Below are 24,028 nucleotides of genomic sequence, written 5' to 3'. Positions count from 1 at the left end.
TGCTTTGCAAAATAGAAACACTGGATTGGGAGGGGGATTCTTATAGATTATTAGGAGAATTTCATTCCTTTGTAAAATACCTGGATCAGCATTGTGGCCTCTTTTCTGTTTCTCCAACCTAAGGAAGAACCACTAAGGAAGAATGAAGCTGACATTCTAGAGTCATGTCTATTCTTCTTCAATGTACACAATGTTCTTTTTCATGAACAACCATTACCTAAATCTTTTTGAGTTGGAGGATGATACAAAGAGTCGGCAAAACAATTTGATTTCTATTCTATCAGTATCGTTACTTGTTAAAAAAAAAAACCTCTCAGCATGGGCTACAGGAAGTAGTAACATTCTCAAATTTAGATCATTCAGATAGACTTGATTACAACTAATGCCATTGTCAGCACTATAAGGCAGACCAGACCAGACCAGATCAGAAACAAGTGCCATACTGGTCTAAAACTACTTGCATTAAGACATCTAGCAAGTTTAAATTTCCATCTTCTCATATTTTCTCTTCGTGCAAATTAGGAAGGTGAGGTGTTTTCTGACATTTGTTTCTTGGTATGGGCTCAAAATGTATTTGTCTAATCATTCCCTCAGAAACAGTTCTTCCCACTGTCCTTCAAGACATTTTCTATTCTCTGTATAATTATCCCCAGTCAACAAGATGTGTTGTCATTGAGGGGCAAAGGACATAAGATGGTGAAAAGATCACTCTGGTGGAAAGCTCACTTGGAGAACAACTTTGACGTTCACCTCTCTTCTGTCGGATGGTGTCTGCTGATTTGGCAGTGAACAGTATTTCTGTGTTCTTCCTACCTTGAGATTCTTAGGACTTTGCACTGACCAATCATCTTGTTCTCCCAAAATGGTTTTCTTAATGGATTTGGAAGCATGTGGGGAATTCTCTGCAGGGGGGCAAATTGCACAATGACCTTGTTAATTTCATCTGAATCTGAAAGTGGACTGGAGGGGGTGAATTCCAGGCCTGCATTCTTTTCATTTCAGGCTCAGTTTAACAGCTACCAGTAGGTTAAAGGTAGATGATTTTGTCAAGGCATTTAAAAAGAATTAGTATTAACCAAATGGAAATAGAAGAAAATATTACAGCATTTGGGGACAATTTCAGAAGCATAAGTAAGCACAAGAAGACTGGCCTAGAGAGAGGAAATAATTCATTTCTTCACCGTTCATAAATTGGTCAGAATACAGAGTACAGAATAACAGAGTTGGAAGGGACCTTAGAAGGGACTCCCTGCTCAAGCAAATGACCCTATACCATCCTGGATAAATAACTGTCCAATCTCTTCTTAAAATCTTCAGTGATGGAACACCCACAACTCCTGGAAGCAAGCTGATTAATTTTTCTCACTGTCAGGAAACTTCTTCTTAGTTTTGGGTTGGATCCCTCCTTGACAAATTTCTACCCATTACTTCTTGTCCTGCCTTCAGGTGCTTTGGAAAATAGATTGACTTCCTCTTTTCTGTGACAGCCCCTCAAATATTTGAAGACTGCTATCATGTCTACTCTTTTTCTTCACTGAACATCCCAGTTCTTGTGACTATTCCTTGAATAGTGTAGCCTCAAGTCCTCTAATCACCTTTGTTGCGCATATCAGCATTTTTAAAAGTCTGGCTAGTCTTGGCTTTTATTACGCTTAAGATACAACATCCCCTCCCCCGCCTTAAAAAAACAACAATACCACAGAAGCAAATGTGGAAATCACATCCTTCTAAAGGGCTAAATGTTGACCTTCACAGACTGTTACAAACTCATTCTCATTCTCCTATAACTTGCCAAATGTATGACCTGCAGACTTAATAGGTAGCCATGTAATCATTCTTAATCTGAATCGAGTCATTCTGTTGCCCTGGGAGATGGCAAAGATGGCATTATCTCCCCTCAGAAGTTGACTCCTATTTCAAGGTAGTGCTGAAATCATTTCTCGATCAGTTGGCCACTTTAGGGTTGTAAGACAGGCTTCATGGCACATGTATCACAGAAACATACAATCATACATTCCAACAACAGAGGGTTGCTCTCTAAGGGTATTTCCTCATTCTGATTAGCAGCAGAGTTGATTCTGGTTTGGATTCCCACTGACAAATATTTGGATCATGAAGCAGAATAGATTTTGATGCAGGATTTATTGTACATCTTTGCCTCATTTCTATGCACTAGTGCACAAATGAAACACTCCAGAAAAATCAAATCTTTGCATAATTAGGATCAAGAATTACCAGAAAAATGCAGCAATTGTTGGAGTCATTAAAATCAGATGGAATCTGATAGTTCCTTTTCTCCAACTAAGAAATGTTATCGAAATGAGCTATAGCTCATTATATCAAAATATCTAAAATGCTGGAGTTGTGTGGATGCATGTATTTGTGTGAGAGTGGGAGACAGAGAAAATGAATATATGTGGTAAATGTCAAAAGATATTTCAAATTATAATAATTATTGCATGTGGAATATTGCAAAGTATTATTCCATTAGTTTGATGTTCCCAAGTTGACTTGACAAGAATATTATGCATTATTATGAAATATTCCAAACATAACTGTGAGAAAATCCAGGAAAGACGACTATGGAGCAGAGCTGTCAAACTTCTGGCCCATGGGCCAGATGTGTCACACACTGGCCACACCCATGCCCGGTTTGGTGAAGGGGGAAAAAGTCCCAATACGTCACATGATGACACGAGTTTGACACTCCTGCTATAGAGAATAAAATGAAATCCATGCTGTATATGATTAAGAAATGATGTTTTGCAGTTGGAAAAAGCTAGGGAGGATAATTAATTGTGATTGTGGCTTCCCTCCCTCATGTAAATACTTGGGAATTTGAAGACACAGCATCTAATTTGATGAAGAGGGCCGAACAAATGGCTATACCAATATCTCTTGTATTGATTTTTGCAGATTTGGGATTGATTTTATTTCAGAGTTCCACATAGTGGGTTCATGAGTTTCTATAAATCAGCACTTCAGATGTTACTGAAAAAAGTTGAGGATTATTTCATTTTTTGTTGTTGTTGTGGAGCAGTTATTCAGAGGCCATTACTTATGGTTTAGAACAGGGTTACCACTATCTTTTCCATGTTTCTCCTCCAAGCAGTTTGTTAAAAATTTATTATTCTTTTCTGTGATATTACTAATAAATCTTTTCCTTGGTAGCTCAAGTGGCAAAGTTTAGTTAAAGTTGTAATTTGGAGAAAAAGCAGTATGGTTCTGCTTTTTGTTGTTGTTGCTGTTTTAGCCTGACATAGAATATATGCCTCCCCAGTTTGGGGAGTGAGCAATGAGGCGACAGAAGCTCTCAAAAGTTAAATTAGTAAACATTAAAATGGCAGGTGGAATACTTTAGTGTCTGAACACTTTGGTTTACAGTATTTATATGGCATTTTAGAAAAAGTTCATGTTACAGACATTTTTAAAAATTCTTCTTGTGAATTGCCTAAATAAAAGTTTGTAATGCAACCACAGTTGGCATGCCATTCCATACCTGTGGTTGCTGTACCTCAGATTATAAAATACTGTAATTTCAGGGAAAGTTCAGAAGAGTGCTTGAAAATATTATGGAGCTTGAATGCCTTTATGTCAAAAGGTTATGTATGGTATTTGCATCTTTCTAGTTTAGTAAACAAAGAGACACCTGACAGAAACGTGGAGAGTTGTGTTTGTTGAAAGCGAAGTGGATAAAGCCAGGTTTTCCCCTCATTTTCATATGTCAACCCTGGATTCATCTAATGAAGCTGACGGAGAACAAAGGTTGCATTTCATTTTCTAAATGCAGTTACAATAGTGGTATTAACTTCCTTCATATGCAGTAACAGTCACCAGCCTGAACAGCTTCAAAAAGAGAGCAGGTAAGTTTATGATGAGACCGTATCAAAGATAAGATGCCTCTTTTTACACTTTTCAGGGAAATCAGATTGGCACCATGTGGAAAATAAACTGTAGATGGGCCTTTGGTATGATCAGCAGGACTGTTATCTCTGGTTTTAATATCTCAGGGAAAGCCAAGGAAAATCATCAACACCATAAAAAAGCAAAAGTTAGAATCTTTTGGACATGTGATGCCACACCCAGAAAAACATGCTATATTTCACTTAATCCTCCAAGGAAAGATTGAAGGCAAATGAGGCCCAGGTAGAAGAACATCATGGCTTCAAAATCTAAGGGATTGGTTTGGACAAAACAGTACTTTTTTTGTGTGGCTGTTGATAAAAATAGGATTGCCACCATGATCCAACATCTGATGACAGATATGGCACAAAAGAAGAAGCACTTAGAAATAGTATTTAGATTTATATACTGCTTCATAGTACTTTACAGCCCTTTCTGTGGTTTACAGTCAGCATATTGCTCCCCAACAATCTGGGTCCTCATTTTACCCACCTCAGAAGGACGGAAGGCTGAGTCAGTCATAAAAGCATGAGTATTCAGAAGGAGGGGGGGATTGTACTATAATATTCTATTTGCTATCTCTCCTCTTTGGATCCTGCCCTCCCCTTCAGAGACAGGGAGTCCAAAACGACTGGCCTGGGCAGGAAACTATAGAAACAGGAATGTCAACATCAACACACAATTCTTATTATTTATTTATTATCATTTCTTGCATAAGCATTGCATCAATTTATGCGCAGACAAAAAATTCTGGTCCCACTTTTCTGGAAATTTATCTTCTTCGGAAGGAAAAAAAATACTTTATAACATAGTACTTTTGAAGGTTAACCCAGAAAATACATGGCAAGATACTGCATCTGGTACTTAGAATCCAGATGCTACAATATGGACATGTTTTGCAGATTGCCTTCTTCTGATTATGAATGCACTATATTGCCTTTTTTTTAAAGAATACCTTCTTTATTTTTTAAAAAAATTCTGTCAAGTTCATATTGGTCAAAAAGACAGTATATTTTTTGGAAAAAACACACACACACACAAAAGCAACGATTCACTACTTTGACAACAGAACCAGATTTATCTTTCCACAAAAATCCAGAAATAATTAAAGACATTTGCTTTCCTGTTTTTCCAGTGTCATTTAGCAAACATATTGGTTATTTGTAACCCAGATATAGAAGGCACAGGCATCTGGAGAAAATATAATGACTGGATTCCTAAAACAGGTTAATTTTAGGACACCCCAGAATGAGGCTTTCTGCCCTTTCCTTCCTTCCAGTAACTTTCAGGAGGGTCACTTGAACTACAAAGAGACCCTTTGGAACATGTGGAGAACATCAGGAAGTTCAAAGAAAGGTATCTTCCTATGTTAAGTAAACATCTTTTGGGTTTCAAGTCATAGCCTAACATTTTTCCAAAGGCAACTATACTGTATTTTGGAAGGACTTGATGCTCACTTTAAAAATTTGCTATGCCTTACTATTCACAAACATCTGTTTCTCCATTAAACAATTTTCATCTGGCCCTCATTACCTCAACCTTTTAGACTGCATATTCTAGTTCAGACCTAGCTAGTTATAAACGGACACATTTCTGGAAACACAAGTGCCTATTTGAAAGCTACAGGAAAATTTACTTTACAACAGAGTTGGGTTACAGCAATTATATTTTGCATTCTTTTTTGGCAGGAGCGAAAAATGCACCATATTTTAGTCACTTTTTAAATCAAGTTCAAGTGTTCTTCTAGTATTCTAAAAAGTAAAACAAAATAGAAATGAGAATAGAAGATTTAGAACTTTTCTGTGCCTTTACTATTTTCAGATTTTACCAGAGCATCTAACTTCTAACAAGTCAGTATTTCCTGCATGATTCCCTCCATATCTGTTGGGCCTTCACTTCTATTAATCTCAGACAGCATGCCTATATCAATTGAAGATTATGGGAATTGTAGTCTAACAGAAGGAAGCCCACGGGGGTGGGGATATTCTAAATTTTATCAACCATTTTGCTGCTTAACTGAATCTTTTTAGTGAGCCCAGTTTTCTCTGCCTTTTCAATCCAAGTATATTGGGATAATTGGAATTCTAAATAATACTAAATAATGCAGATACCCTCCAATGAACCAGAACTTTAGTGTTCCTTTCTAAGTACCTTGCTTTAATCTTTTTCCCTTCAGAGGCATTTTTAACACATTCTCTTCTTTGTGCAATTAAAGAAACACAGTGCAAATAAAATCATCACTCCAGTCACTAAGATTAGAGATGATAATCAGGGTCTGTTTGGAGAGATCAAAGCTGTTCGGGAGAATCTGATGGAATGAGTTACCCATGATTCCAGTTCAGTATTTCTTTGTTGATGGTATTAGGAGAAGAAAAAGGGCATCCCTTTTAATCCATTACTCTATACAGAACAGATGCTTTCTCATTCTCTTCCACCCTGACCCCAACCCCCAGTACTCCAGGCCCCACAGCCAATGCCCTTCTATCAACATGTTTTTTTCTCTCTCCAAACACACAGCCATACCCTGTTGTACCATTTTACAGGCAATGATAAGAATGTAAATGTCCTTTTACATTCTCAAAGAAACAAGGAGTATGTAAAAATAAATAGCCTCCCAGCCCTGTCAGGGTGAAGACAAAGACTCTGCTTCTTTAGTTCTTTATCCATCTGAATGGGAAGTGCAAATTGTTTGGAGAATGCCAGAATCTGGGCTGTAAAACATGTTTGCCACTATTAGCAAACGTGTGTCAGTGGTCCTTGTTGGCAATGAGTGCATCAGCTTAGTTTCATGCTAATAGTCACAGCCCGTTTGTAGACTTCAGTAACATTATCACAGTCTGCCAGAGAGAAACAACTGTCTGCAAGGGGTTTTTGGCACTGAGTCACTGTCCAGCGTCGGAGTCGGCGACCCTTGGTTTCCACATCTCCCTCCTCCAGCTGCAAGAGGTCATCTGCAGAGACAGAGCCACGCATGGAGACCCCTCCACTTCCTGGCATTCGATCAGGCAAATCAAGCTGGTCAAAGGACTCTGTGGAAAGGATGCTGTCTTCACTCACAGCGCTGGATGGGCAAATGCGAGAGGCGAGGGGCAGCTTGGGCAAGATCACCTCAGGGAACGTTGGGAGGACTTTGTCGGGCACACCATCAGACTCAGTGCTGCTGGAGGAATACTTGCCATTATATTTCAAAATACCTTTCCGCCTGGCCTGATTGTCACTGGAGTTGTGAGTGGAAGAGGGTGTGCCCACAAAGACACTGGCATTAAGGTCTATGTTTTCAGAGTCTAAAACATCTGCAAATTCACTACGCTCTGAAGATGAGTAATAACCAGACTCTCTTTTTGGTGGCTTTTTCAGAATTCCTTTCTTGGGCACTGGAAGGACAGCTACTACATCCTCTGTATGGCAGGCCAAGGATCTGGAGGATAGGACACAAGCTAGCTCAACTGTAGGTCTAGTATTGTCTTCTTTTTGTGTATCAAGAGGAGCTACCACAGTTGAAGAAGGACCCTGGGACTTCTCACAAGAGTTTCTCTTTTTCAATATGCCTTTAGGTCTCTTTAGGATTGATTTGGATTGGTTCTCTGGTGCCAGGCCTGTTTCTTGCACAGCATGAGACACGTCATTCTCCTTTTTTGACTTCTTGAGTGAACGCTGCTTCTCCAACGTGACACCAGGGATGTGCTGTTTAAAAAAGCAGCGCATCTTGGACCCATTTTCAAACAGAGGCCTGGAGGAGCGACGAAGCCAATCTGCAACAGTAGCCAATGGAGATTCATCCTCTCGCAAAGACTCCTGTTCCCCAACTGGCACTTTGTAACCCCAGTTGATCCACCAATGGCTGGCTATGTCCTCAATGGTAGCTCGGCGTTCTGGATTCACCATTAGCATCCACCGGATCAAGCCACAGGCATCTACAAATCAAAGAAATCATATGAGATGTACAGAGAAGGGACATGCTTCACATCACAGAACTCTTTTCAAATTTTAATACAAGAAGATCCTATTTCAGCTAATGACCTAGATCTGATATCCATCAGAAACTCCAAAACTGCAAATATAAGAATATATTTTTATAGACCTCACATTCCCAGAAAGGGGTAATTTAGGACATCAAGTCTAGCTTCTTCTCAGTCAACAATTCGAAGTAAAGCCTCCCATATGAAGAGCTATCCAGCCCAAGCCTTCCTTAAAACAGTTTTACTGTTAACTTAACTATGAAATATTTTTCCTAGAAGAAATGGCAAATCGAAAATCGCTCTGAGTTAAAGCAGAGCTGGTGATTATGGTGAAATGATATATTTTCAAAGGAAGCTTGCTAAAGCTTCGAAGAATTTTGTTAGAAGGAACAATACAAATGGAAACAAATCAAGTTCTAGAATATAATTTGAAGGGGCTAAAAATCAAGATTATTAAAAGGAAGGAATATAATGTTGGTGTCAGGATTCCGGCAGAAAACATTGTCTATACATGTTTTATAGTTGTCAGTTGATTTGTTTGATCAAGGTTAAAATAGGTATGTTATCTCTGGTATCCTTCAATCAACTTTTGCTGATCACAACTAAATGGTGAAGTTTTAATGACTTGTTTCTAGATAAGAGATAGGACATAAAATCATTTTTGTAGTTTAAGAAAAAGTGATAATCAGTTTGCCCAATTGTTAATTATAAGTAAAAAAAAAAGAATTCAAAGATTTTTGTTTAAAAACTCTCCCCTTATTCATCAAAATAAAACTTAGATATTAAAGCCTTTGTTAAGAGAAACTCAAACTCTGAATGTTATATAAGCCTATATATAGAATTACAGTTCAGAAATATCTGTTTCTCAAATATGAGATTATTTTTTAGCCTAATGCCTATTCCTACTACTTAATTTGCCATAACTTTGCCAGTTCTATGGAAGGAATTACACCTGATTTCCAATGGAAAGCATAAAATATCCTGGTAGTTGTTATCTTATATAAAGCCGATTTGATATATTTTATGCGACTATATGGTTTGCTAATGTTTAACAAAGAAATAAATGATTGGAAAATGATTTCAATTTTTACATTTTTATCAGTGTACATAAAATCGGCTTCCAGGTTTTTACAATGTTGGCATCAAATATGAAACTGATCTAATTACTACATTTACAATAATTTTTAGAAAATAAATTAACATTTCAGCAATCAGTACTACATCATCATCATCATATCTTGTGCTAATTTTCACTAACTCTAATATTGTTGATGAATTTAGTATTTATTTGTCACTGTGATCTCCTTAGCAGCATGTCAGTAGTTCTATTTAAATTCTGTACCCATTCAATCATTCTGTATTTCACCAGAAGTTTGCAAATAAGTCCTAACAAATGTTTTGAGTTTTGAGTTTTCAAATCCAGTCAAGTCTGTGAGTATTCCATTTTGTTTTTGTAGTTCCTCTAGATTATTATTTATGCAAAGCATCTGAACAGCTACCCTTCCACAGAAGCAATCCAGCCATAAAATGACATAGACTAATCTGTAATGACATAAACTAATCTGTAAATTAAGCAGCTGGCTTGGTAATAGAGTTTGAAATGCAGTACGGCCAATCTATTTCCTGCTTTTATTACACTTAATCCTTGGCCTTTTTGAATTATAAAGCTTGGTCTGCCCCTATTTTAATATCTTGTCTTCAGTTCTTCCTGGAATCACATGAAATAGAAATGTAAGCCTTGGGAAAAATACTAATTTTTATTACTGCAATAAAAACAGTACTCAAAGTAGTGTGTGATTAATAAAAATAGAGTGGAATTATTCCCTAGGCAGAAAACCCCTCATCCGGTTTCAACTTACCTGAAAGTTTGGTGGGCTCTTTGTAATCTCCTCTTGTAATCTGTTTTACCAGTGTCTTGTAATCATGGCTATCAAATGGCATTGTGCCATGGATCAAAATATAGAGAAGAACACCAAGAGACCAGCTATCAACCTGCAGATATAAAACCAACTGTTAACTTGCAATCAGTCTACCCAAGGAATAAAACTCTTCTTTGATCTTTATGTTGTTAACTGCTATTACCATCAGGAAGTGCAAATAAGAACATCTTGCCCCGATCATTGCCAATAAAACAACAATGTCATTCTGTCAGAGTGTACCTTGTCTGTAAACTGCACAGTAGTTTATGGCCATCAGTTTGCTCTTAAGCACCCAATGGGTTTATTAAATGTCATATGCATGACCAGGTGCATAATCTTGCAACAATATTAAGTATTCAGTGGGAAAAGCCAGGAATTTCTGCTATGTGTTTTGCAGCCTGAATAGTATTAATAGTCCAAATACTTCTCCAGTATTGGGGAAATTTTATTTTATCAGTTTCCTTACCTCAGGTCCTTTGTAAGGCCTTCCGTTAACTATCTCAGGAGATGCATAGAGGGGACTGCCACAGAAGGTTTGAAGAAGCCTATCTTGTTGGAAAACATTGGAAAGGCCAAAATCTGCAATCTATAATGAGGAACAATAATTTCAGATTAATGCTGTTTAATACTATCAGAAAACAAATAGAAAAGACTTCCTTTAGAACAAGTTTTACTTTCCAACCCCAAATCAGCTAGAATTGTATTTTTACAGAAAGCCTTTTAGTTCCTGCATTGTCCACATAAACAAGCAATCTGGCCCTAGATTTAGAGTTGTCAGATCATCCAGATAGTACAGCATATATAATCAAAGTTTGCAAATTTGACAACAGCTTATTGTTTATGTAATATAAATTGGGGCCTAGGCCCAGCAACATGTTAGAGAAGGATCAAAATGATCAAGATGGCAACCACAGAATCACAATGGAAACCCTACTGTTATGTGTGTGTAATGTTGACATAATCTAGTGCCCTCAATCTGTGCTTAATTACAAATCCTTTATACCCAATGTCCCACTTGCCGTCTTGGTTAATTGTGATAAGATAATGAATTATTCTCAGATACACAACTGAATATTTTGTCTAAAAATGTTTCAAAGTCTCTTTCGCTGCCCCACAAATGTCTTCTTTTCTTTTTCTTAAACAAACCACATCTTTTGGTATTCGATTTCACCAAGAGTCACCTTGTACTTTAATCTTCATTATCAATCTGCCTGTTTTGCAGAACAGAAGATAAGCTAAACTTCTTGGCGACTAGTTTTTAATCTTTTTCTTGTTTAAAGGAGCCAAGTAATCCACGCACAAATAATCAAAATCAAGGGTTTGGATAACAGCATCTTTTGAGGTTTTTGAAGGTATTAAAAAAGGCAGGACTCATATTTCTTCTGAAACTCTGAAATCTATTAGATGTTAGTAGGTAAAGTGGAGTCATCAATGCCTGAAGCTTGAAGGCACAGAATGTAGCAACCTTGCTAAAAGTAACCAATTTTAAAGCTGACTGCTTGTGAATCTTAGTCTGCAATGACATTGTGCAATCTCTAAGATTATTTAGAACATTTTCACACTGGAAGGCTTAACATACCAGCATCTCCACTAAAATCCATCCTGACAATATAAATGTCTGCATTTGTGGAGGAGGATTGAGAAGTGGGGAATTCATCACATACTATCCAAACATTTCAAAATTGCTATTTTAAATGGACCTTCATCGTATTTTAAATTCTTCAATAAGTACCATAGGAAAAAAGTACTCAAATGCAATTTCATGCCAATTCCAACTTACCTTAATGTTTCCATTTGCATCCAAAAGAATATTTTCTAACTTCAGATCTCTATGAACAATTCCATTCTGTTAGGGAAAAAAAAACAGAAGTCTGATTATTTTTTTTCCTGTTAGAAGACAAAACAAAAGAAGGCTACCTCAGTTCATCCCATCTAACTGTGTATCATATATTAGTATTTTGCTTAAATATTTATTTTTCTATGAAGCAAAACACTAAGCCACCAAATAGAGGCACAGATGTAAGTGAAACATAGACACGTCGTATGCATACTAAGTATAGGCAGAGTAATAATATGGAATTCCTGCAGTCTTACCAGCGCAACCCATACATGAGAACTAAAGCCCCAGAAGCCTCTGCTAAGAACTGTTTTGTACCACTTAATAAAAATGCTTGCATTCAAATCTATGGTTTTCTATGCAATAAATATATGTTGAATGTGCAATTGTGTGGGAATAGTAGTAGTAGAATCTCTTGCACAATTGTTACTAGGTAACACAGATGAAATCACAATGAAGGAAAACACTCCCTATAACGCCTGCAGGATGTTTTGGTGACATATTTCCTTTTGCTACTGAGAATTCCCCTAATAGGGTGATGTGGCAAAATGCAGATTTCCTAACTAGTACATTTCTTTGCAAAGAGCAAGTTGTTATCAGTTTCTGTATCCTAAGACAATAGAATTTGTTGCAAATGAATGCAGTATGTTCCCACCAACTGTCCATGCTCATCTATAGCCCTTAACATTCCTAAACCCCAGCATTACTTCCTGAGTTACTTCCATTCCCACCCCCTTCCAAGAAAAAAGCTTTCAAAATAAGACCAGTAAACGTCTAGAATTCCAGACTGACCAGTTGTATTTGAAGCAGGTTGTCCAAATTATACCTTAGTCTGTTACATTAAGCTTTCCCCTTGACTTTCAAGTGCCATTAGCTTTGAATACAAATGAATGGAAGCAGGTGCTTTCCAATATAACAAGTGACTTATTTTTGGCATGTAATTTGAAAGCTCTGGACAAATTAATGTGATTGTTGCAAGGTTACTCTTTTTAAGGAAGTTTGCTCATGCTCCATTACCTTGAAGAGAGCTCAATCTCAATGATGAAAAAGTTTGTTATCTGTTCTCTTTTCCATTAAACACCCAAACAAAATAGGAAGCGTGGGGAGGTAGGGTTTGCTATATTTCCTTTATACAACAGCACAATATAGGTTTCCCCAGTGCTCTTTCGTAAGTAAATGAAAAACTAAGATTTACATAATCAAGTTTTTAATCCACTATAATGTCATGCCAATAAGACTTTCCTGACGGTAAACCTGAAATTCATACTACTCTAATTATCCTTATTGGGAACGTCTACTACTTTAAGTAGTACCCAAAATCCAGCAGGCCAAAATCACCCAGCCTAATCATTTTGACTTGCTAGCATAGTTTTTCACAGTAGATGTGTGTTTCCTAATGCAGCTTCTCACAGTTGCATCCCTAGGGCCAGATGGGATATTTCAGCTAACACCACAATCAACTAGTTTGTGCAGATGTTATATGTAACAGGAATCTTAATACACAATCCTTTCCCCCGCACCACACACTTTGAGGAAGACGTTCACCTTCTAATGTTTACATCTTCCACAATGGAAGGAGAAAACTCCTATGAAAGCTAGGAATGAGGAAAAAAGTTCAATTACGTTGCCTATATATATAAAAAGCTAAGGACACCAGCCAACAACGTTATTAATTAGTATGCATGGATGTGTTCCATATTAAACTAACATAGCATTACACTGCTATAAGGGAAAACTGAAAGAAAAAACCTATTGTACTTTTGATAGATTGTAGGAAACTCATGCATCCCCATTGTGATAATATTTAAATAGGGTAATTGTGTTTCAGCTTTCAACCATCTTAAATAACTAGATGTAAAACATGGATATGAAAACATAAATTGAAATATTTTGGGTTTTGTTTTTTTCATTTTCACTAACCTTATGACAATAATAGATTGCCGACACCACTTGCCTGAAGAAGTGCCGAGCTTCCTGCTCCGTCAATCTCTGGCGCTCACTAATGTAATCATACAGATCTCCTTTGCTGGCATATTCCATCACAATGACAATCTTGCTACTGTTTTCAAATACTATACAAACAAGAACAGAGAAAAGGTTAGGAATGACTGTAAAGAAAAATTCTATATATCTTAATGCCAAATTCTTCTAATAATAAAGCTGTCACTTTAGTTCCTGTCCTGACCTGCAAATTTATATATTTGTGCAAATGTATGGCCAAATAGTTTAACAGTTTTAACTGCTGTGGTATGTACTATAGCAGGTAAATTAGATTTAAGTTTAATGAATTTCCCATTAGGAGCTGTAACTAAAACAAAATGTTAGTTGTGGACTATACCACCTGCCAAAGAATTGCAGGGATCAATACATGGATACAAGCTCTTTTCATCACTGAATATAATAATGGTTTAACTTTAGCCCAGGACCAGATTATTTCTTTTACCAATTCTTTTGTTGTCTTTCTTGATTCTGGATTACAACACTAGCAATAATAAAAAGTTAAGATGGTATGACCAAGGCTCGCCCAGATTTCATGTCTGACACATGGAATGCAGTTAAAAAATGAGTGAAGCTTTGATGGCAGAATCATGGCCACACATCATGATGTTTTTGACCACATCCTCAGTACCCCTGCAATAATCAGAATGGTATTTTTGAAGTGTTAACTTTTTATTTCTTGTTTAAGAATACAACACTTTAAGATCTTTCACCTAGTCGTGCCTTCATGATATTGTACATAGAACCTAAACAAAGAACAAAGAAGTTACCCAGACTCAAAGTTCTTTATTCTCAGTCTTAAAATCATAACAATCAACTGGTGTTCAGAACATGTACAAGTTGTTTTGTACACAAACACACAAACACCAAAAAGAAAAAGAAAGGAAGAAAAAACAAGGAGAAAATATGAACAGTACTGAAAAGTACAACGGGAAATTTTCAGTGTTGCTGTGTTTCATATATTCAGCTGCATTTCAAGCAGAATTTTATGAACCTCCTTCTCTTGTGTTTAAAGGATGAAGAACAGCATTTATTTATGTGTAAAAACTGTAAACATGGCCAACTCTGTTTGAAGAGAAAATCTTGATATCTCTTTTCTCCATACTATGTAATTGGCCTCCTAATCAAGACTGACCAAACCAGTTTAAACTCTTCCTGGGCATTGCCCTGAGATGTTTTTATACTTTATACTGCCACATTTCCAGCTTGTGCCAATATGCAACAGGAAAAAGAAAAAAGTTCTTTGAACAAGTGTCTCTTTTAGAAATTTCTACCCTCATAAATGCAAAAGGCCATGGCAGTCTTATTAAGCCACAGATCAGATGAGTCAATCTTTAACGCTCTGTTTCAATAAATTATAATCTGCCTTGAAAGTTTGGCAATTGAGCCTATTCAAAGTACAACATGTATAAATAAATCATTCCACTAAAATATCTTGATTTAGCTACCTGTTCATTTTCTACAAATGCTGCATTAAGCAGCTTTGAAACATAGAGATAAAAACAGTTCCCTGTCCTAAAAACAGCTACAATTTCTAGAATTCTGTTTCCTCCCTTTCTGAAGAGTGATAGGCCTGAAAAAAGTAGATAAATTTAAATTCAATTTAAACAAACAATTCTTACCTTCATGAACAGCGATGATGTGGGGATGATTGAGAGAAGACATGATTTCAATTTCCCTTCGGATATGGAGAAGATCCTGCTCATCCTTGATTTTATCTTTCCGGATGGACTTGATAGCAACCTGGAAATGCAGTTTTCCTCCAATTAACAGCGAAGCAATCTTTCTGAATGTAAAACTTATCAATGCACTTCTTGATTTTTTAAAAAAATATTAATTTGTATTCCACCTTGTGTACCGCTTCAAGTAGTGCATATTGTAATGCTTTTCCCTCCTATTTTTCCTATAATTCTGTGAGGTAAATTGGGCTGAGAAAGAGTGATTGGCCCAAATTTACTCAGCAGGCTTTCATGCCCAAAGGAAGACTAGAAGTCATGCTCTCTCTGTTTCTAGTCCAGCACTACCCAAAAATTGCTTCTTACTTTGCTTTTATTTTGAGACCTACCATTAAGTTTAAAAACGTAATGTTAGTAGCATTATCAGAATAACTAATTGTGTATTTTAATATTCATACTCCTGGCCCCTAGACCTAACACCCCCCATTTGGAAACATACATTTTGAAAATTCTATGATTTTAATTTTTTTAAAAAAATATTTATGTGATTTATCCCTTCCTCAATCTGAAGGTCATCTAGGTCATTTTTTATTGAATTAGTTCAGTGCTTAAAAATTTCTGGGTTTATGTTTTAAGTTTTTTTTTTAAGGATTAAGAAAAGCAAGAATTTATCTGTTAGCCACAAAGATGTCAGCACACTGGCACTTAAAACATTTTGGCTATAGATCTTCTTAAGAAAAGGACTTTTCATTTTTAAATTAAACACCTTTTGTTTTTCTTTAAACAAAATATCTGCTTGGTTCTTTTCAAAGCAGCAACTTTGCACAGGCTTAATACAGAGCAGGAGTTTGGTGTTTTGGTAAAGTTCTTGTAATAAAACATAGCTAGTGAATAGAAAGTGAGCAGAGCACATGACTCTAACTGTTTTATTTGCTGCAAATGAAAACATTCTGTTATTCTCAGCCATCCATTATGGCTGAAAATAAGTCACTTGGTCAGATTTAAAACAAAAAACAACAACAACAGTTTGGCACTGAAATAAGGCCATAAAGTTCCAGGTACTATTTTCTCTTCTGAACAAATACATTTTTTAAAAAAAATGGAACATAGAAGTTCCTCCAACATAGCCAGCTAGTCAAAATGCTGCAAATCTGAAATAGCAGAAGCAAACTTTATAAAAGACTGCTAAGGATTGCTTTATTATGAAAATTCTTTTCCAAGTAAAAGAAGGAGAGGAGAGGGAAAGTGAGCAAGCTAAAGAATAGATGTAGTTAATCCTCTTTCAAAGAGATTGTGAAGACAATGCATGTCTTGGGTTGAATTTTCAACAGAATCCGGCACAACCTCCATATCCTCCCTCAGACAAGAATGCGGAACAGCATTAATCCTGTAAAAAGATCCTGGAAGACACATAATACTAAGTCTCCTGGCAACAAGGAAAGGGAGGCCTGAAATGTTAGAGCTCTCCTATCTAGCCACAATGAACTCAAATTCCTTCTTTGCTATAAAGGGAGAGAGAGGCAGAGAGCATTCAACTCTTCCCAAAGATGGTGTATTTTAAGGCATACACTCCAGACCTCAGCAACAAAGTCATCTGGACTCCCAACTAGTGGTAGAACGAAGAGATGGTTAACCTGCTAGGTTGAATCTCAACTTGGAATTCTAAAAAGCAAATTCATTTCCCCTTCTTGCTAAAAAAAAAAAATAGTTTTATCAGTCACCTGAGATTCAGTTTATGCAGATATAATTTAATTTTGTTTCAATGGGTTACAAGCAAAACAGAGGTATATGACTTTGCCCTAGTACTAATATGAACATTATTCTTCATTTCACGTGAAGCTATTTTCAGAAAATACTAAGCAATCAGGAGATATTCATTTAATACTTACACATTAATGTTAGCCACTTTTGGGGGGTGGGTGTGGGGTGGAATCTTTGATTCCTTCTTTGGAAGAATGGCTAATTAGATAATAGGAATATTGGTCTGATTTAGGAATAACATGTTAAGTTACTCTGATAAAGAATTTAATCCTAACTGAAAAATATTGTTGGGTCATAATGTTATATATGGATTTGTGCTGTGTCCAAAATTCAGCTTCTGTTACAGATAAAATTATGTCTTTACTGTTTTATAGCTTTTTTACTGATTCGAATTGCTTTAACAGAGTATGTTCACTTGAAAATTCAGTAAAGATTGGTATGCTATTTCCCAATATGTTTTATATCTTTTTTTATATCTTTTATACACTTTCCAGTTTTTTTTATAAATATAATAAACTAAAAAAGAAGTTGGCCACTTGGCACACATGCATTGTCACACTGGGATTGTGGCTACAGCCTTGAACTGCCTGATCCCTCATTGCATCCACACCATTTCCTTCTTCTTTATGATGCGCTGTTGTTTTTTAAAGGGAAGGATATAACTCCAAAATATAAACCAATTATATGAACTCAAGAGATATATTTATCTGTCATGAATCATGTCTTGCAACAAAAAGATAAAAGGAAAGTAACAGGCCTGCCTGTGCAAGGAATAAACTTTTTTTCTGCAAACTGAGAACCACACCTACTGTGAGTGGTATGCAAGGATCCATACTTTCAAGAACTGAGATGAACGCTCCCCAACATATGAATTAAGTAATATAAATTCTATAATAATTTAAGAGCATGAGTTTGGGTCTATATCATAATTTATTTTCTTCCTTACATAAAAAATGTAATATTGTACACACTGTGAGGGAGTTCCAAATGATAGATAGACAGATAGATAGATAGATAATCGATGAATGGACAATCTGCCAGCAAAACATTTGAAAGAACTCGGGTGCTTTGGAAGAAAAAAAAATGTGGGCAACTCACAAAAGATAATGAAAAGAGAGAAAAGAAACTGAAGAAAGAGCTTTCTCACTTATAGATTTTGTTTCATTCACATTTGTCAGCCTTTCCCTATCTTTTCTAGATTAAAATGTTCTACCCAATTAATACATCTTAATTAAAAAAATGTTTTAAAAACTACAGGAGCCAATTAGTTTATTTCCCAGGGGAATGGGGCAGGGAGAGACACAAATGGACAACTAGTGCAAGGGAAATATAAATATCCTTTAAAGGTTTTGATTCACAACATCAATAAGCACATATGCAATGAACTGCATCATTGTAGTATCTCCAGTGTCAGAGATTCTGAGAATGTGGTCCAAAATATCTTATATAAGCAGCTCTCCTCTCTGTGGTTGATATTGTACAATATAAGTATAAGCTTCTTTCATTAAATGGACTTTGTGCTAGGTTCAAGTTTCAATCTCCAGTTCTTCCCACTTCACTGCCTCATCATTTGGATAAGTTTCTGGAATGTGCGTCGCTGGTGGGCAAAGCCTTTCCTGGTAAACTAGTAGTTGCCTTCCCTAACCTATAAAAGTCCTTGTCCCATCCATTTCTTAAATCTAAGCCCCAACTACACTCCTAACTGACCAAGAGGTCCGAAATGTTCCTTCAAAGCTAGGCAGAATCGCCCTAGAAGTTTAGAAAGATTGCCTAATGTGGTCAGAGCTGTTAATGCTGAAGTACCACCATTCCTTCATTTTCAGTACATTGTCCAAGATGCATCCCTCAGAGTCTGTTCAGAAAAGAGACACATCTATGAAAACTGCCCAGAATTAAGGGACAAGTACACTTGACCTATGCTCCATGTCTTATCAGGGCAATCCTAAAAACTACAATATGCAAAGCTAGTTGTTCATATTTATTGCCTATTCTGATATCTTCAACATGTGTTGGGACACAGCTTTTGTCATCCTGAGCCAACACAGCTATAAGCTGTACTGGTTGCACGTTGTGAGACCTGTAATCCCACATATAAAAGACAACAGTTTAACAGACTTTTTTGTACTTGTCCTGCTACAAATTACATAATAATTATATCTTCCCATGAAATTTCATTGTTACCTACAATATGCTGTTAAGATTCAAATTGTATGTTTTGTCCTTTCCCTGCCCAACTTAGGCTCCTTTTAAACTCTAAATTAAACATGTTATTAGAAAAACTTGCAATGTTGAGCGTAAAGCATTATATGATGTTTGATGATATGCAAGAATAATCAATATTATATACCTTTACTGGTTTTTACTGCATCTACTCCATCTGAATCTAGATGCAAGGTGCAACTATGCACAGGTAGATCTTTGGAAAATGGCTTTAAGACAACCAGCCCCATATTCTAGTTAAAGACTAGACAACCGCAAATTATGATTGCAGCTTTTTTTGGGGGGGGTTACAATTTGGTCTGAGTGCTCATTTCAAATCTGACTTTAATTATGGTTTTAATAAGAAAGAGATCTTCAAAAGGTAATAAATGTTTGCCAGATGTGTTAGAATGAGTTCCAAATTCTATACATTGCCTTCTTCCTAACAAATCATGGCTTAAATCTGGTTGTCAAAATCCCCCGTATTTGCTGCTATGCTGGGTTTTGGTGGGGTGAAATGAAGTGGATTAATTTTTTTAGGAAAATCACCCTCCTCTTTCTTCCAACCCCTTGATTATAAGTACTATATTGTTAATAAAACTATAGAAATCCAGACCTACAGTTTGATTTGGCAGAGAGCCAAGGATTAAAAGCTACTTTCCCTAGCTTATAGATACAAAATAACAAACTGAAATAGAAGCCAATGGGCTTCACCATAGATGCACTGTCTAACAGAAAAAACAAGGCACTCAAATTTCTTTACATAAGCAATTCAGGGTGATTACAATAGTTAATAGTTTTAAAAAGCAATGGAAAGAAGTAGAACATTAAATATATATAAGTTGGTTAAATGTTTAAGCGACACCACATTCTATGTTGATTTCAAGTCTTGATTCCTACACTGGTTTGGTGAGCAAACTTTTTTTAAATATATATCTGAAGTCTAACTAGATCTAAGGGACCATTCACTAAGGTTAAATTAACTGAATCAAGATAGAGAATTCTGGGAATGGCAGTTCCCATACCTCCTGATTAGATTTCAGGACTACCCATCTCCATATCAACTCTGGGGTGTCTGACTATATAAAAAATAAATACAAAAAGATAAAATGTGATGGTGGAACAAATACATCTAATAAGGGCTTCATCTACCCTACTCCAAAATCTGAGAAAACAGACAGTTCTTCAAGGCTTTCTGGAATGTCATTATGGTAGGATTTTGCAGGGACAAGATTTCAGGTGCTGTGTCAAAGAATCTACTTTCTGGGTCCTGAAAGATGACACAATTTAATCAAGAAGACCTAGAGAATGCCCAGTCTAATGACTCTTACCAGTCAGGCAGACACCATTGGAGACTGGAGGTCCTTCAGATAACCTCAGCTCTCCATGCCATGTAGAACTTTACAGGTGATAACCAGCACCTTGAATCACACTCAAAAGCATATTGGCAACCAGTGCAGCTCATGAAGTATGTGTGTCATGCAAGCATGCATAGGCAGGCCCCCACTCCTTGCGTTATTGCATTCTTGACCAGTTGATGCTTCTGAGTGGTCTTCATGGAGAGCACACTGCAACAGTTGAACCCTAAGATGACAATGGCGTGAGTAACTGAAAGGCTGCCTGATCCAGGAGGGGCACAACTGGCTCATCAGATGAAGCTGTACAAAGGCCCTCCTGGCCAGAGCTGCCATGCGTAGGTTGGGGAAAGCTGATCCATACAATAACAAGATGTATCCTCTGAACAGAGGTATCAATTATCATATACACCTTGTTCATCTGAAAGCAGAAGCAACAGTGATATTCAAAGCTATGATTTAAATTAAGATAGGAGATGCATGATTAGATTAGCAGGACTTATACAGTACTGCAATATGAATATTTCCCAAGTTGCTGGCTTTGGAATAAAAAGGTAAAGACTTAGTCAAGTCAAGCTAAGCTTCTGTGGATTACTGAGTACCTCCATCTAGTTTTCTTGGCAATGACACAGAATTGATTTGTCATTGCCTGCTTCAAAAATGTTTGATTTCTCAGATTATATTTATTACATGAAAAAAGAGAGATAAAAGTAGCTTACTAGAATGAAATTAAGTATGTGGATTTAAGTTTGACTAACCTGGGCATGGTGCAAAAAAGAGGTAAAGTTGTACTACTTGCTATTTTTGTTGGTATGCTTATAATATTTATTCTTTCAGGCTAGTATAAACATGTAATCTCTTCTTCCACAGGGAAACAAGACTGGTGACTTCAGTCAGCATGACTCGAGCTGTTTCCTTCCCACATCGGCCCAACTTACTAATGCTCCAAGCCAATGGTGCTGCCACGGATAATTTATTTCCAAACTTTAGGCTTTTGCCAATGCTGCTTAAGCAATATATCTTATGTAGGGGTTTATGGAGAGACAAACAATACCATCATGATGAGTGCTTTCAACAAACTACAGTATTCTACTGAATGAAAGCCAAGACATAGGCTTTAGGGCAAATTTACACTGTGCTTACATAACTGCCCAATGCACATTCTTGTAGCAATGCTAATTTACACAGGAAAAACAAGGTTAAAAGGAAGATATCAGAGACCTTTGGATCTTGCTCTTCTGGATACTGTACTTTCCCCACCCCTTAACTTCCAGCCAATAAGACTAGCTTTCAATATTTCAAGTGATGCAAACATTACACAGGCAGGCAATTCATGCCAAAATCAATGATATTAAAAAGTTGAAGTGTGGGGAAGGCATAAACATAGAAGCATAAGATGGCCATCTCCCCCCACACACACACAATTCTTTTAAAGGGGTAGCACCTACAACTCTGCCAAAGCCACCCATAGAATAACCTCAGTCCACCAAAGGCCACTGGCTCACAAACAGCTTGCCACTATCATGAAAAAGAAAAGCCAGGGAGGGAGCTTTGCAAGAGCTCTCTAAACTTATCACCCTTGCTCTGATGTAATTGCCCTTAATCCTATCACTCTTCCTCACTAGCGAGAATGATTTAAAAGAGGCATGAGAAGTCTTGCAAGACTGCCTCTCATTTGCATGGGCCTGTCTCGCTGCATGTTAATTCTCATTGTTAAAGTATATTTTGATTTGACACACTATGCCATTTTTGCACTATTTTTTGCACTACTGCATTAATTTAGAATCCAACTCCTTAGCCAAACAAGCTGGGCTACTTACATAACAAATGCTGTAAAGCCCATTGCGATCCAACTTAACAAAAGCTAATGTGTGTGTGTACATCTTTAAATCAGTGTTGACTCCTAGTGTTTTAAATGTATCCTAAATTTAGCTTTTTTTCTTCTTCTGCAAATAGTATAACAATTAGTGTGAAATATAATTAAAATAATGAACCATTATGCAATCCCACTTCTCTCAACGGCTTTGCGATTTTTTTTTCTTGCAAGACTGCTAATCTCTCCCCCCCCCCCAATCAGCAAACCCTGCAGGGTGTAGGTTCCTAATTACTTTCACTGCAAAACACCTCCCCTCTCCAGCCAAAAGCCCTCCGCAGTCAATAGCTTTGCCAGTTGAGCTCCAGCAGCCAGTCAGCCCTGCGCTATTTACCGGGGAAGGGGGAAAAAAAGAAGAACGGAAGGAAGGAAGAGAGATGAACAACCCTCATTACATCAGCTGCAAGGGATCATCAGCCACGGCTGCGAAATCACAGCATTCTCTATAATGCTAAGGGAAAAGTGTGTGTGTGTGTGTGTGTGTGTGTGTGTGTGTGTTGGTGGTGGTGGTGGTGGGGAGATTGCCGTTTCACGGGCTAAACAAGCTGGAGGATCAAAAAGAAAAGAAAAAGCCTGCAAGCTAAAGGTAAAAAGACAGAGAGGGCTTTCCTTCACTTACAAGTACACACGCAGGGAAACTAATAGCGGGAAAATTCAAAAGACCACTTGGATCGACGGATTTCCTTCAGGTTATCCACCCCACCCCACCCCACCAAAACCGTAAGAGGAAAGGATTTTGACTGGGCTCAGAACGGGGGGAAATTAAAATGGAAACACGCGCGATAGCCTATTTTTCTGGTTGCTATATTGTTTGCTTTTCAATAAACCCGCATCAAGTCGTGCTAAGTTTCTCAGCGCTGCAAACGAGTCGAGCAGCAGCCAACCGTGCAGTCAGGTTCTTGGAACAAAAGGCTAAATCCTCATGCATGCAGGCACAGGTCGCTTCGGAGTTTCAATTGCCAGCTGCCTCCCCGTCAGGCAGGCACCCCAATCAATAGACTGTGTAGTCCAATAAAGCCGGTCGCCTTCTCTGACCTGGCGCACAGAATAAAGCTAGGCTGGGACTTCACCACCCACCATCCCCTGCCACCACGACGCCCCCCTCCCCGCGCCCCCGGACGGGGAAGCCGGACCAATAACCCAGCCGAAGAGAGCAAGTTGGAAGGAAACCCCCCGGGCGCTTCTCCTTACCAGCTTGCCGGATCGCTCCCTCGCCTTCTTCACTTTGCCGTAGGTGCCTTTGCCCAACGTCTCCAGGAACTCGTAGCGGTGCCGCAGGTTATGCTTGTGATAGTGCCGCTTTACCGCTTGCTTTTTCACCGGCGCCTTTGGGAACTGGAATAGCCCATCTTTGAACAGGGAGACCGCCGGAGCCTCGGAGGGCGGGACACGTTCCATTGCCGCCCCCGCCACTCCGCGGAACCGACGCGCCACTTCAACGACCGCCGGCCGACTAGAATCCTAGAGCCGGCCGGCCAACACAGTGCCAATAAATGCTACAAACCTGCCCGCTTCGGACCCTCCCTCCGGCAGCTATTGGCTACGCGG

The 24,028-nt window shown here is 37.7% G+C and overlaps 1 protein-coding gene across 1 annotated transcript; it reads right to left on the bottom strand.

The window, feature by feature from the left end:
- Positions 1–4,585: 4,585 nt before the first annotated feature.
- On the bottom strand, positions 4,586–24,008 carry NUAK2 (NUAK family kinase 2). Its single transcript, XM_026715605.2, has 7 exons — positions 23,672–24,008; positions 15,239–15,359; positions 13,539–13,690; positions 11,562–11,627; positions 10,248–10,367; positions 9,722–9,854; positions 4,586–7,817 (listed from the first exon to the last, which is right to left on the bottom strand). Exons 1-7 carry the CDS (start codon positions 23,876–23,878, stop codon positions 6,679–6,681), a joined length of 1,938 nt encoding a protein of 645 aa, XP_026571390.1. The 5' UTR covers positions 23,879–24,008; the 3' UTR covers positions 4,586–6,678.
- Between the last annotated feature and the right edge of the window lie 20 nt (positions 24,009–24,028).

The sequence above is a fragment of the Pseudonaja textilis genome, chromosome 3 (genome assembly GCF_049901715.1).
Source record: "Pseudonaja textilis isolate UNSWEBS1 chromosome 3, rPseTex1.2, whole genome shotgun sequence".
NCBI classification, from domain to species: domain Eukaryota; kingdom Metazoa; phylum Chordata; class Lepidosauria; order Squamata; family Elapidae; genus Pseudonaja; species Pseudonaja textilis.
This window is presented reverse-complemented; position numbering and strand designations above follow the sequence as displayed.

Coding starts and splice junctions, on each gene's coding strand:
- NUAK2 (XM_026715605.2), bottom strand. CDS start 23,878: ATGGAACGTGTCCCGCCCTCCGAGGCTCCGGCGGTCTCCCTGTTCAAA. Junction 13,691..15,238: donor CATCATCGCTGTTCATGAAG/GTAAGAATTGTT, acceptor TTGTTTGTATAG/TATTTGAAAACAGTAGCAAG. Junction 7,818..9,721: donor AGAGCCCACCAAACTTTCAG/GTAAGTTGAAAC, acceptor TTTGATTTGTAG/ATGCCTGTGGCTTGATCCGG.